The sequence below is a fragment of the Cydia splendana genome, chromosome 8, assembly GCF_910591565.1.
Source record: "Cydia splendana chromosome 8, ilCydSple1.2, whole genome shotgun sequence".
In the NCBI taxonomy this organism is placed as follows: Eukaryota; Metazoa; Arthropoda; class Insecta; order Lepidoptera; family Tortricidae; genus Cydia; species Cydia splendana.
This window is the reverse complement of record NC_085967.1, coordinates 8,443,147-8,458,756: the sequence shown is the minus strand read 5'-3', so window position 1 is coordinate 8,458,756 and position 15,610 is coordinate 8,443,147. Positions and strand designations below refer to the sequence as shown.

At 36.8% G+C, this 15,610-nt stretch overlaps 1 protein-coding gene across 2 annotated transcripts in view; it reads right to left on the bottom strand.

Moving 5' to 3' along the window:
* The window catches only part of LOC134792764 (sortilin-related receptor-like), a 57,815-nt gene that overhangs the window by 12,820 nt on the left and 29,385 nt on the right, over window positions 1–15,610 (bottom strand). For both annotated transcript variants that reach the window (XM_063764087.1, XM_063764086.1), the window contains exons 2-3: window positions 10,277–10,412; window positions 1,672–1,803 (exon numbers count right to left, since the gene is read on the bottom strand). In XM_063764087.1, the coding sequence (XP_063620157.1) occupies window positions 1,672–1,803; window positions 10,277–10,412 (268 nt within the window). The remainder of the gene's footprint in view (window positions 1–1,671; window positions 1,804–10,276; window positions 10,413–15,610) is intronic.

The window sequence follows — 15,610 nt, the reverse complement described above, 5'->3', positions numbered from 1 at the left end:
CGACCCAGATACCTAGTCATCGCCTGTGGTTATTCAAATATCAAAATTTTGAGTAGATAATAACAAGATGTTCAGTTATCTGGGACAGTATCTACTCGCCTACTTATTCCATTTGAATTGGACAATCAGGAGATATTGTGGTGTGATTACAATTCCGTGCTTCAGAACTAAATACAGCAATGATTCTTCAGAACTAGTTCGTGATACAATTATAATTAATTTATGCAAATTAAGAATTTCAGTTTCGTGCTGGAAATAATGTGTTAATCCAATCATCAAAGTTTTATTGTGAATACTGCTATTATTGTATTGTATTACACTTAAAGTCATTGCTACGGTACCTATCGTTACTACGGAAATCTATGGCATTATTCGTCATTCCTAAGTTGAGCGGAAGCCTTTTTTAGGGTTCCGTACCCAAAGAGTAAAAACGGGACCGCTCTTGTCCGGTTTTTTAAGAGGTAGGAATGTTTTCAATATTTTGTGTTGTAATTTTGATGTTTGTAGATGTTAATTACTGTCCTTTCTTTTGCTACCTGTAGTTTATGGAATTACCATCTTCTAACACTGTTTTCCGCGGTATGTGAGCCAACTTGGTTATTTAAGGCATTTAGACTGACTATGCTATAAGTGGTATAATTCTCACAATAAGATCATAATGGTGGCGTTATTGGCCGTAATAAGAGAGGTTCACATGAAGTCGCCGCCAGTCCGAAGAACAATTACCTCGTTTTCTCACAGACGGGCTTCGCACACGGAAATGATGCTCTATTAAAACTACTTCCACTATATTGGAAAATAAAATATATATAGAATAAGTGAAGAAAGCTCTTTTATAGGCACCTATTACTAACTATAAAACTGAATTATAATAGCCGTCATGTCCTTTACATAAATAGTAATTCGCATGAGTTATTAGTCAATGCAAACATACCATTTCAAAGTTCAATTACAATATTTTAGTTTAATAATTTTGATCACTTGTCGCGCTATTGGAGTAGCTACTTATTCTCATCGACTCATAGCAAAGAAAATGTTATATGTGCGATCTTTGACATAAGAGAAAATAATAAATTTAAGACCACAAAGCGATATCAAAAGTCGCATCGCCACGAACCCTCCGTGTCCCCCGTGATGACACACATCTTCCCGATTTATAGAATTATACGGCGACTTATCTCGGTTCGTCGCAGTCCAGTAACTCTCCGTGACTTGGTCAATTCGGCATGAGTCGCTAGACGACCGAACGAAATCGAAAGTAAATGATGTGTTACCGGTGTGTATCGGAGTGAGGAGTTGTGAGGATAATGCCATGCTATTGTTACGCTTACTGGCTCGGACAATACGAGCGGGTTAGATAGTTATGTTGGTAATCGGCCTCGGGAAAATGCAGACAGTTTATTGCTGAACAATAAAGTTGGGCTCAATTTATGCGCATTCGTTATTTTTTGCTTCTATATTAGACTCTAAAAATACTTTGTTTGTATCTCAACTTCAAATGCAGACGTTGTACTGGGTTGCAAGCGGCTCGTGAGGTTTCTAAAACACTTTGGACATACCTAAACGCTCATCATACTTAATACCTACTTAAATATGATATGTTATACTAAATACTATAAGTTTCAATTTCAATCTCTTAATTTTTGTTAGTCAAAGTCATGAATTACTTACGAGAAAGACACGTGTGCTTCCTGAACTGTAGATGACCGTCGGTGCAGCGGCACACGCCTTCCAAACATGCACTGTAGGCCACCTTCAGAGTGCACTGCTCCGATACGACGCACTCCGAGCCCAATAGCGTTGCTGTAACAGGAAAGCATTGTTTAATAAGTATAATATATATTTTATGTTAGAAAACTAGGACTTAATAGGAAAAACGATGGAGGGATGTGCGTAGGTGACAAATGCAAATAAACTTCTATTGCATATTTTTTAAGGTAGGATTAGGATTAGTAGGAAAGGGTAGGATTTTCACAAGAAAATAAGCTCGTGATCCTAACTAGAAAAAACGCATAATTTAGTAATTCAAAAAAGTCGGTATGGTATTCTTATCTCCAGCTAATCGGTGCGGTAAGAACTCGTCAATACTACTCTTTTTAATAAATTAACAAAATTATTAATAAGACCGGATACAAGATGAAAAAGGATTACGATTTATTAGACAATGACAAAGTCTCACAAATGGAACGATTAATCTGTTGATCAATAGGTAGCATAACGATACCCGGATGTTGGTTCTGACGCTAGGCACTGACGTACCTATTATGTTTCTACGGGTAGTTTAATTGCAACTCCGTATAATTGAGTCGGAACAGGATTTCATACTCATTTAATTTCATGTTATTAAAATACTGTTGACGTTCAGGAAATCGTAAAATATAAAGATGGAGTAAAAACTTTACGATGGGCAGGATATTAACGGAGATTTTAGATTTTCTTTGTGTATAAGTTACGAAATTGTCTTGGAAACAAGACTATCTAACACAATATAGGTACTTTAGCTTAAATTAAAACGTTAAATGTTGCTAACGCACAAACATCATCGTCTGTCCTTAAATTATTTAAAAGGTGTCTTAACTGTAAATTCGATATAAAAATAAATCAGTGTGTATGATAGTTTATAAATGTTCTACTTGGCCACCTAACAGGAAATACCACCTAATAATTATTAATGATGGTACCATCAAGCGGAATAAAATAAAAACTCGGAAGCTGGTGAAAAATGCGTAAAACTGTTAAACAACGAAGTATTTAAATGACTTGATAACACAGTGGTATGCGGCCATCCATAAGGAAATTGGCAAGCAGTTGATAGGTGTGTGTGTATGAATATGCATGCGATTTACGCACTTGAATAATCACCGTCGATTTTAAACGGACGAAACCCGAGTTCCGCGTGAAATTATAAAATGAATCATTTTCCAATTGACACCCAATAATTTCTACATCAGTTTAATTCACGTTGATAATAATTATTGTTTTGCATAGGTGCTCATTAATTAGAAATCTCTATTTTTATGCTTTCACTAGTTTTCCTTAATTATGAGACACGGACACGAAGGCTTTTTTTCATTTATCATAATATGATAATGATTTTCGGATTTTACGCTAGTCTAGTTAATCGTGATTTATTCAGATATATACGCTTTCAACAAATCAGCAACGATATTTATCTTGTTTTGATCACCATTAAGAGATTAAAAAACATGTTTTGATCAATTTTGAGTGGAAAATTAAATTTCATGTTCCGCTACTAACTTGTAAATTGACTGCTGGCACTGCTGCTGAAGAACGTCTATCTTAATATCTTTATTTATAAAATACTAATAAACAAAAAAATATAATTAAGCAGCTAAGTAGTAAGTACCTAGAAGAAAAAACTGTTAACCGCTGTCAGTTTGCAGACTTCAATAAAGTTATCATTCGTTATCAAGATGCTGAACTGGCACAATAATCTCAAAATGGATTACAATGGCGGGCAATGCGTTTATTAGATTTGGCACACCGTCGACAGCCGTGAAAAGTTTGATGTGCGTGACTTTGCGTTTGGATTTGATGAGATTATCTCGAGACAAAGTCAAGGTCGATTTGATTCAGCGCTGATACCTAGTTGTTGGGGTACGGGGTATTTGGGGCACATCGCATCCAGTGAGTGAAGTATCTTTTGTGAGTAAAAAAAGTGTCGATCGACAGGTTTGAAGTTTCCTTATATAGGTAACAGAATTCAGAAGTACTATCCTTTATACATGTGCGTGTCTTTATTTAGGGGAAAAAAGGTTCCTTATGAAGACATCCTACCTAGACCTATCTAATTAGAACAAAAGAACTGTTTTTGTTTATTTTCGTCACTTTTATTTCAGGTAAACATGTTTTCACCCAAATGTGACGATCTTATAATATACCTAATGATAATAATTTTTTGATGATAACTTTTGTCACCTATCAAAGTTGACCATTATCAATGTAGTGGCCTTGTGATATGGACTTTGTAGGTGTGCGGTTATTATAGGTACCTTTTTATTTGCCTACAAAAACGTGTGGCGTAGTGGGCGTGCCTTTTACGTCAAGTTAAAGTGATCGAATTAATTTACCTAACTCATGACAGTAAACATTAGCGGTCATATTTCAACGATTAGTTATTCAAATAAGAATAATTATATATATCCATATCGGGCTTTTTGTTTTCATTCTTTGGATACCTATTTGTTGTTTTTGTAATCACTTTAAATAGTTTTTAAAATGACAAATAAAATTAGCCGCAAAATATAAGTACAAATATGACCACAATAAATAGGTAAGCGCAGTCCCACAGAGGGAACTGTATATAACTAGGTAAGAGCAATCCTATTCGTATTGACAGCGATAGTCCAGCCAATACTTAAATCTGAAAATGAGCCCAGGTTTAGAGGTAAAGTGTGAGGGTTTGTGCCGATTATTTTACCTTTATCGCCAAATCTACTGATCGAATGTGTATGAAACTTTCCAGTAGGTAGTCTAGCGTAGTTTGGGGTTAAAAGTATATTGAAAGTTTGTATGGAGTCATCGTTGGACGACTTCTACGCGTACGGAGTCGTCAGCGCAGCAAATATTAGGCACATCTTAATTGCTTTATAATAGCAAGAGTGATTGCCGACTGTGTGAGTCACTTGTGATAGTGACATATTGTAAATGGAAGCAATCGTTTCGTAGTAGGCTAGAGTATACTTTTATGGTGCTTGCCGCAATATCTCCGTTGCGCCGCCATTGCCATGGACGGTCTGCCTTGTATGGTGTGTAGGTCTATCGTCGTAACGGTTCTATCATACGAGCCCTAAATCTCCTTCTACGAATATTACCCATCGGGATACGTTAATACTATACTCAACTGACTCTCCGGTGGTGTCGTGTATATTTTACACATACCTAGGTCTAAACAGGTGCAGTGCAGAGCTTATACCTATAGATATTATTTAGCTAATTAGATGAGATAACCACTGTCCACTGTGTTTACCTTTCTTAATTATTATGCCCATTTCAGTACGGCTACCACCAGTTTTAACGTTGACATAACGCTCACGTCTACGTAATTTACATTCTGTACATCTCGCTTGCACTAATATGCCAGTAGGAGCGAGATGCATAGAAAGTAAGTTACGTAAACGTGAGCGTTATGTCAATGTCAAAAACTGGTGGTAGCCGTACTGATAAATCGACTTTTACATAGTTCCGTTTCTGTTCCGTTGGAACAAAACTATGTAGTAATTCGTATTTGGTAACTACTGTTAAAATTTTTCTTACTGGTTACGAGTATGATAAAGCATGAATATTAAAAATACATTAAATACCTATCACCAAAGTAAAATGACTGTGTTAGACTGACTACTTATCCGTACTTAATCGCAGTTAACATGCCACACCAATGCCTCGTTTACACGATCTACAAACTTGCCAGGTTAAGATGATGATGGCTGCGAACAAGGTAAAGATTTAATATTCCGGTAATCCATCATTAGTGCTTAGCGTGCCGTGGCTGTTGAAAATAAAGTGCTGCTTGTTACAGCCATGAACTGGGTTAATGGATGCAGAAACAGTATTGTTCGTTGGGTCAAAGAGCGGATTAAACACTCGTGAACGTCTAATCGTTGCAGCGATTTGATGTTCCAGATTCGTGGTATCAAAACATATGTCGCTATATACAATAGGTACATAGGTATGTAGATGGATATTTTGGAAGACAATGTAAGGAGATGAAAACCTTAGTGATTAAGCTGTTTTCTTGCAGATAATCTGGAAGGAAGAGGAAGGGAATTACGAGTGGTGATAATATCAGTACAAACGGGCAAGTAGATCATCATATAATGTATTATGGTAATTAAAAACAGGCTTTACGTTTTAAAATTTAAATATCAAAAGGCATCTTTAACTCAGAAAAACTTTAGTTTTATCTCTTGTAAAATTAAGGCTCATCCTGAGTGCGATATCTCGGTCAAAGATAAGGTCTGCAACTCATAAACCTGGGCAATAAAAAATAAAACTGCAAGGATAACTGTACTTATCGTGGGATGCGAACAGTTTACTAAGAATGCCACAAGTAATACAATACCTACGAAAGTAACTTTGTTCCCATCCACGTTTTAACCTGCGAATATAAAAGTTATCATCAGGAGTTCTGTCTTTGCGATCCCATTTAACACCCATCCCATTTAGTTACGTTTAGTTAACTTTAACAAACTCAAGTGGTGTCAAAACTCATCGCACATTATCTAGCTTGATGTTCGGCTAGTGTAGTGTCAGGGATTGACGTTAGCAAGTGAAGCCACACTGAAAATGCGCTCGATCCGATATAAACTATTTACATACCTAGGTTTCAGTTATTTGTACTATGCTCACAATCAAACAAACAAACCGATTTAGGCTCGCCTGTGTCAGTTATAAGTATTCTGATTCTGCATAAAATAACTGCGATGCAGTTGCACTAAGGATGAGCGTAGCAAAAACAGGAAGCAATCAAAAATCCAATCTGTAACTTAAGAGTTACTCATGTAACGGTAAATACGGAGATGACACAATTCACATATATGTACAACGGAAATGTAACTTTGAACAAGACTTAATAAAGATAAGCATGTCAGCGAACTGCATCAAGCTACTTCTCAACCGGAGGCGCAGGAAGTAATCTGACTTAGAAATCGAAATCGCACGGCGTGTCTCGATCGCCAATTATATTTGCCAGGTCGGCCAGTTTCTAAATTGTTAACTGGTAAAGAATTATTGTCGTGTCATTGTTTTCGATTCCAATTATATTTTAAATTAAATTGTGCGAGTATTGCGTCCCCAAGCAAATGCTGCAGGCAATTTACTGTGGACCGGACCGGACGACCGAGCTTCAGAGTAAACCCTGGCGGGCTCTCGTAACCGTCAACAAGTTTATTTAAATTGGTTCCACAAATAAACGCACTGTGGACACATTGCAATAACACATGGTGCTTTAGGGTCGGAATAAGAATTTATTGGCGCGTCGTGTTTCATTGAGCCGCGATACACGGCTTAATTAACGGATAGCGCGCGTTGACGGCTTTACCCTGAATTATGAAGTCTAGACATTGTTTCTTGAGGGCGCAGTTTTAAACACGCCAGAAAACCATTAAAACGTTAAAAGGCAATTAATCCCTGCATTTATACATTGTGCTGACCTGATAAGAAGTAAATGTAAGTATACGTAGGTAAAGGTACTTATATTTAATTTGTAGTCGTTTCTTTAGGTATTTAAAAAAGAGTAAACAAAATCTACCCTCAAATGGCTGTTGATGGCTTAAGCCAGTTGAGGGTAGATGAAAACATTTCATGATCAAATAATGTAGGTTAAAGTCAGGTCGTTCAGTGACAGATCCAGATGGTTTTGTATTTGGTTGGTTAATCAATAAATGTTATAACTACCCGAAAATGTAAAAAAATATTTGTTTACTTTTATTTAAGTACCTAAACATACAGAGATAGTATACATAATACCTTTGCAATGATCGTGCTCTGAAACACTGTTATTTAAAAGGTATAATTGCAGCATTCATCTGTCACGGATGATGGTGAAATGGTGAGGCTACATCGAACGGTAAGGCACAGCGTTCCCTATAGAGATTGCTCACGCATGGCACACTAACCAGGGTGCTCCGGGCCAGCTGTCACTCCACTAGACGTTTAGCCCATATTCAATGACAACTCCTTTGTTATTGTTGAATGGGCGGGCCTCAATCAATTACAGTCCACTTTGATACTAGTTTGCTAACAGATAATTGTGCACCTTTATAGAGAAAGTGTGCGAATCGTCTATTAAAATACCAACTATCACGGATATCCTATCCTATATTTGAGTGCATGTAAAGTATTTTTGACTTTTAGAGAACGTTAAATGATATTTTTATTTTATTTAGTAGTAATCGGTGCACTGATACTGGGATGGTGAATTTAGAATAAAAACCTATAACACCTTCGCGAAATTGCATTGGTCGGGTTAAAATTTGCACCCATCTTATTAGATAACTACAGTATATCATTAATTCATTAAGCGCAAGCTATTGGGCCTGTAACACTAATAAGATCTTCATTCAATTTGGCACAATTGAATCGTGTAGCTGACTTATTTTGATCCTATCAGAACAACTGCAAGATCGATTGTGCAAACATAATAAACCATGCAAGGGTTCGGATTGGGTCCGTTATTAAAAACAGGATGATGTTATATAACTCAGGTTTTAAAATATTGCAGCTTATCTCCGTCGGGGCATAAGCGTGTGTAAATTGAGTTTGCATGATTGCGGGGTCATCTCTTGTTCCTCAATGAATACTCGACGATGCTTTACGTATATGTTTGAAATACGGCTTAATAACATTGAATTATGAATAGCCAGTTACGTTTGCCCGTTGGTTCGCCGCTGCGTAGCGGGCCGGGTCGGGCCTCGTTTGAAATGCCGCCCGACTGGACCTGCGGGTCCCAGGGGTAAGTGTGTTACTCACCGCATCCGCTAATAGTTCCTGCCGCCAGCAACTTGACGATTACGGGCTTGCGCGTCATCTAGTCGCACAAAATGTAGTTAGATCGAGCTAAACGGGGATAAAAACATGTCGGCCTTCTTGCCCTGCGGCATTTGCGGTCAGTAGCCATAAATCCTTTAAGTGTCGATAATTGTGCCCTATTTAAATCTTGTATTTTATTTCTTAGCACGACCGACCCACTTACTATGAATACAAATGTTTTTAACAATATGCGAATTAAAACCAAACCTAACGTCCGGATTTTGCTAATGATATTGATCCGAATGAGGTGCTATTCAAAAACATAATCGGCAAAAGTACCGTTTTGTAAGTCGAATCCGTGAGGTTTGCTCGATTTGGATACTTACGACAGAAAGAATTGGGCAAAAGAAAGTAAGGCGAGCGTGGGATAATGGGACGATCAAAATAAAGGCGTGTGATAATGTCGCGATAGCATCGCGTCGCACGGCAGACGCGGCCTGCCGATGACGTGCGCTCGATAACCTAGGATTGCTTTTAAAATGAAAATTCAAAAGATGTTACCGTGCCAATGCCATATAAGCGGTTGGATAAATAGCGAAAAATATTAGGTAGGTATTTATTCATAGAAAACGCTATATGTGACCGGATATTTAAAAGATGATTGTATTTCATTTCCACCTCACATAAAATAAGCACTGAAATGATAGTAACAAATAAAACAAAAGTGAAAGTAGATAAAATTGCTATGCAAAGTTTATTTCTATAGTACCAACTTCAAACAAACTTGAACTATTGAATAGACTGACACAATGAAATCAAGATGGCACGGTCATTAACGGAAGCGGCATTGCTTTTATTAGTGCCCTGAAAACTATACTTTCGTTACTAGTTAAAAAGTAAGTAAATTGCGATATTGAAAAGCGAAATTCGATTTTGGCAAAATGAAAGTTATCTTTGTTAGTAAGGAAAACTGGACAGTTTTGTTAACTGACCGTTTAAGTGAAAGTAATCTGTCTCACCGCAGACTACCACACAGGATCATTAGGAAAGGCCTCATCGGTTGTGTGTAATGATAAAAGTGAAAATGGCTATAACGTAAGATGGGATTTTTATAAAAAGGGTGCTGAGACATTATGTCGGTGATTTACGCGAGCATGAAAGTTAGAGAAAGGAATGGCGAAGCCATCTTCGTGTTGGCTAAGTTCTTGATAGAGCTATGATGGTCACTTGTGCGGTTTGACGTACAGAGGCACGTTGCATAATCTTCTTCTATCTAATTCGACCTGAGTGAACTTATTCATTAAATAACACATATTTAAGTAAGTTGTTCTTTTTCTTTTCTGGAGTTTTAGGTCTAGCATTGGCATGGGTAGGTTCAGTTTTAGTTTAGCCGAGATAGGAAAGCAAACAAACGTCTTAAGTACATAACCTGGTTTAGTGAGAAGAATTCTCTCAAAGAAACAATGCGAGGGTAAATAATGCGGAGACAAATATTTTGTCATTTCTTACCCATATTTGCGTGGCTCGTTCGAAGCCAAACGGACGGTACAGGTATACTTATGTAAATAAATTTTGTTCTAAATAAGAAATACCTAATGTGATTGTGACGTTTCAAATAACGTTTAAATTTGAAGGAGTGGATCCAGTAAATTAAAGTACCTATCTAACTTAAATTGATAAAAATAATGAAACGGTAGGTAGGTAGATTTTTAGATGCCCGTATACAAGTTTTCTTTAGCTCATTAGAAAAGCTGTAGTTAGTGTAGTTACAGTGAAAAATACTTACACTCAAGACACGTGGAGTTGTCAACTTTAGCGAAGTACGGGTCGCAGATGCAGAGTCCGTGTTCGCAGTGTGTGTTCCGTACCGCGCAGTCTGAGCTAGTGCGGCACTGCGCACCCAAAAGTGCACCTCGGACTCTCTGTGGAAAAATAGAAAAGCATATGTCAATTCGATTTGTTACTCTAAAAAAATAAAATGTAGGGTCTAAACCAGCCTAAGACAGAAAGCAAAGTGTCTATTAGAGCAATAACGTCGTATTAATTTTGATTTTATCTACCACACAACATAAACGCTTAGCTTGAATGGATATTGTGCAAAAGAAATCATTTTTAGGAGGTGTCACATACATACTAGCACTGAACCTGAACTTTTGGCTCAAGGTGTTTCAGAATATGGTTACTTGTATATGTAATTGTTTTATCACTCATCTTGAGTTGTAAAAAGATATTCATGTTGGTAATTAAAGTGAAAAATAAAATAAGTTTAAAATAGTCAAGACATCCAAGAACACATTATCCCAGTAGGTACGAGACACTTATACGCGACAGCTACTAGGTTAAACGAGATATGCATATATACTATAGGTATAGTTCATGTTGACTGCATTTACAAAGTGTGAGCTGTGCCATTTTGAATATTTACCCGTTTAAAGGGCAATACTCTGCAACCATCCTTGCTTGTTCTCCTTGACAAGTTATTTTTAAGCCGTTTCACTGTCAGAGCTGAATGTTTGGCACTTTTTCATTAACTTTGCATAAATGTATGTACCCGAAGTACGTACAGGTGACAGGAGGCAAACTCAACTTATTTCAAAAACAGCTCATGACATGATGACAATTGACCATTACCAAATATAAAAGACGCAAGAACAAATTAGTGACAAAAGTGAAAATTATAATTCCTACGTGCTTGTACAAAATAAAATAAATGCCGAATTTAATTGAAAATATTTAAAATGAACTGAACCCACAATAAAGACACAATATAATAAAGACTTGTCCAAGATTTCTGATGTCACAATTTCACATATTTAACAAGCTGTCAAAACACAATGTAGAACCACCCCGATGTGGCTCGCATTCCAAATTATCATTTAAAATATGTTGTCATAGCTGTAAATTGTGAAATGAGTCTGTCAGTTACAATCGGTTGTCTTCGCTTATATAAGGATATCCTTTGATGTACGCCTCCTCATACATTTGCTAAATCATCCTATATTAACCTTGTGAAATTATTAGGCAGCAGTCGTCACCTACGGAAACTGGCTATTGAAAACTACTAGTAAAATTACCTCAAATACGAAATAACTACTCATACGATCATGTAGTAAGGCTGGTGAGGGAGTTTCTAATGTACCTATTTCACCCCTCGGTCCCTATAATAATCGACCTATTAAGAGCGTAACCAGACTTTTAAAATATGACTTTGGTTTAATATTTTTCCTAGGGCATCTCCTTCTCTCATTTGTTGGTCAAAAGGGACGTAAAGCGAATAACGCCAAATCGATATCAAATTTTAAAATTCAGATACGCCCCCTATATTAAAATTTTAACGTCTCAGCTTGGGAAAATATGTAGGTAGGTAGTGTAGGTACCAAGGTACCTACTCAGTAACTTGTACCAGCACCCAAAACGCCGAATTATTCAGAAAGCAAGAAGGGTCCGATATGTATCCATAATTCATGAGTCCCGTTTTGTGACGTTAATCAAACTGTTTTTACTCAAGAGAGTTCGACATTCACCTATTATTTATAAAGAAGGAAAGTTAGCCATCGAACGAATATGACACTCGATGAGAATCGATAACGAATTGGTAATTATTAATTCCGTCACGACGTTGCAGTCGTATTTTCCTTTTCTAGCACACTGACCTGAATTTATTATGGAAAAGTTAGCTTCAGGTTCGGGGTAAGTTATTTTTAACCACATAAAAACAGGTAGAGTTACACCAAGATAAGTCTGCAACGATTTTGTTAGCACACGGTGTGTGCGTTATTTTAAACGTCACACTTCTAATGAAATGATGACGTATAAATAACACTTGCACTGCGTAGGTATATGCTATCAAAATCGTTGCAGACTTTTCTTGGTCTAACTCTACATAATCTTGAAAGTATTCCGGCAGTACAACAATTATTTTGATTAGACGATAGGGATTATTTTTAATTAAAGGGATCGCTCTAAACCAACTGAACTACCGAAGTTTACCAGAAGCAGGCGTGGTAATTTTTCTATTTTTCTTTTTATATAAAATTTCGTGATATCGCTCGCAAACGTATCTGTTTGATAAAAATAAGAGAAACTTTTCTACTTTAAAATCCTGGCCAGATCAACGTGTAAATGACCTCACGAAGATCTCACATCAATTTCCTGGTAACTTGCAAGCAGTATTAGGTACCCAACCACTCATAAGGTATCTCAGATATCTAGAGAATGGGTCGTGCCAGTTCGTGAATATACCGTATAATTTAGAATTCTGTATGATTTATGTGGGAAAACTCAGAAACAACGTGCGCGTGATCAGTTTGAATCCATAAGTGCATTTTGTGATTAAATTACCCCTAACTGTATCTACAATAGGCTAGATATTAACACTTCGGAGTCAACATGTAGTGTTAATGATATATGTATAAGATGACAGGTATTGTTATATCGGCGTCGCGTCGTCCTTTTATCTACAGTTAGCGATTCGAATTAGATAAAAGAAACTTGATGTGATAATGATGTTGGAAATATAAGAAATCCTGTTTGATGAGTTTTTAACAACATATCGCTACATTGCTTTCTCCATTGTACTGTGTCATTTAACCTCTAGTACGAGTATGATAAGGATCCTAACAGAAATTCAGTCATCTTTTGCACCGAGGTTGATCCCACGATTTTTTACCACATAACAGATATGAAAGATTAATGCATGAGATTTTTTTAGCATTTTTTAGGGTTCCGTACCCAAAGGGTAAAACGGGACCCTATTACTAAGACTCCGCTGTCCGTCCGTCCGTCTGTCACCAGGCTGTATCTCACGAACGTGAGACAGTTGAAATTTTCACAGATGATGTATTTCTGTTGCCGCTATAACAAAAAATACCAAAAACAGAATAAAATTAAGATTTAAGTGGGGCTCCCATACAACAAACGTGATTTTTGACCGAAGTTAAGTAACGTCGGGCGGAGTCAGTACTTGGATGGGTGACCGTTTTTTTTTGCCGTTTTTTGCATCATGGTACGGACGGAACCCTTCGTGCGCGAGTCCGACTCGCACTTGTCCGGTTTTTTTTAATATTTTGACTATTTGGTGTATATTAATTAGTGTCTAATCTATCAGGAACGCTGTTTAAAAACACTGCGAAGAAGTTTAAAAGACACTATCTGGCCAAGGTTTCCACTTAGTGTACTAATTAACTCTAGCTAGGGGCAATGAGATAATTAGATACTTTGCAAAACATACGATTATCTTTGAAATAGCTCTTCGTGAAGATAAAAGAGCATTGTACGCGAAGTGTATGGTATGCACTTTTTACACGGTATTATCTTAGGACACATCCACAGCCCGTCGTTTGCATAGCCCGGCGCTATAATTATACAACAGCATTCCGTGATGACATAATGATCTATTATAACGCAATTATTTTTTTTGAAACCAGACTTTATCTGTCAAGAAAATGAAATGTGAGTTTTCCTATTACTGCGACCATGAGAGCGTGACAAGCACGATTGTGTTTACTTTCTTGCGACCTCTAAGATTCCTGCGAACTTAAAGGAACAAGGCAGAATAGAGCACCATACTGGTGATGAAGTAACATTGAACTCGACAAAAGGTTAACTGTTTCTTTGGCTTGAGAAAGTTACCGCGAACGCTATTCTTATATCGCGACATGACGAGAATAATGCGGCAAACAGGTGCCATAAACAAACCTTTACGTGCGGACGATGCAGGTATATCATGTAGCTAACATTCCTACACCCGAAACAAATGAGGCTACCACTAGAATTTGTAAGCAAGCTGTTCGCTTTAGCTGCCAAAAAACCCGCCAACTTTAGGTAAGTAGGTACTTATCTACTTATGTTGACTGTACAGTCAACAGTACAGTTACAGTATCAGACTAGTTATGCGTTAAAAGTATCTACCATTCTCTGTAATAGCTTAACAAAAAGTGAGATGTCTCTGCTTACACATGTAGAATAATTAGACTAGCAAATACTTCAGAACGCTTGATGTACTTAGAGATGTACCTACATATCTTTAAGTACATATTTATTTATTCGAGGGTGCCAGATACTGACTGTACCTATGTGTAATTTAGGTACCTACTATTTGTACTACTAATCCCGGATCCGGGATTAATTAAAAGTAAATGTATAATGGCAAACTAAGTCAGTAAGTAATATATTCGTAAAATAGAGTTACCTATACCTTGCTGATCAATTACCTAACTTTGTCTGGTCTGGTTAGTGGTAAGTACCTAAAGTTAACTGTTTATACCGGGTGTGGCCTGTAATATGAGCAAAAAATTAAACTGTAGGCTGTACCCCTCATACTAGACCAACATTTGTTCACGGACTTTTAAAAATTACTTATGATTTGGTTTTTAATACACTTTAAAGTTTATTCTAAGACGAAATGTATTACGAATTTTGTTATGTTTAAGGCGTGACAAGCAACGTCAATCACAATGATAGGGCGTGGCGACGGCGTCCATTGAAGATAATATTTATTTTGTATGAAAAATAGGGAGTCTAAATACTTCATAATTTTTAAAAGTTGTTGAACAAAAGTGTCACCGTTTGAGGAGTACAATCTATGTTTTAATTATTTGCTCGTGTTACAGGCCACACCCGGTATGTATTTTAATGGTGCTATTTTCTGTTTCGTATTTTTATTTGGTTTTATTTTTAGAATATCATTCTGTCTGTCTGAACTAGATATATCTTTAGTGCATCATTTCATTCCTCATATTGGATGAAGGCCTTAGTTTACTTTTTATCGCTGTATTTCCAGGATACCGACTTTCTACAAAAAGTTAATAAAAGGCTAGATGCACGCGTAATGTTCGCTCCATTAATGAGCCTCGTCACAACACTCATAACCGACTTTAATACTTCTCATGAAAGTAATACTGCAGTACGAAATGAAATGGAATATCGTTTACGATTCTATTATTCTTGCTTTTCTGACTTCTTAAAGCATTAAGGCGCTGAAGACTAAAAATTACTGTTTTATGTCTTTTTATTATATAGTAAACAAACACCCTTATGATGGACATGGCACCAGTAATGGGATGTATAGCATAAAATAAATAAATCCTGTAAAATAAGTATTTATCATCAGTTTTGAAAC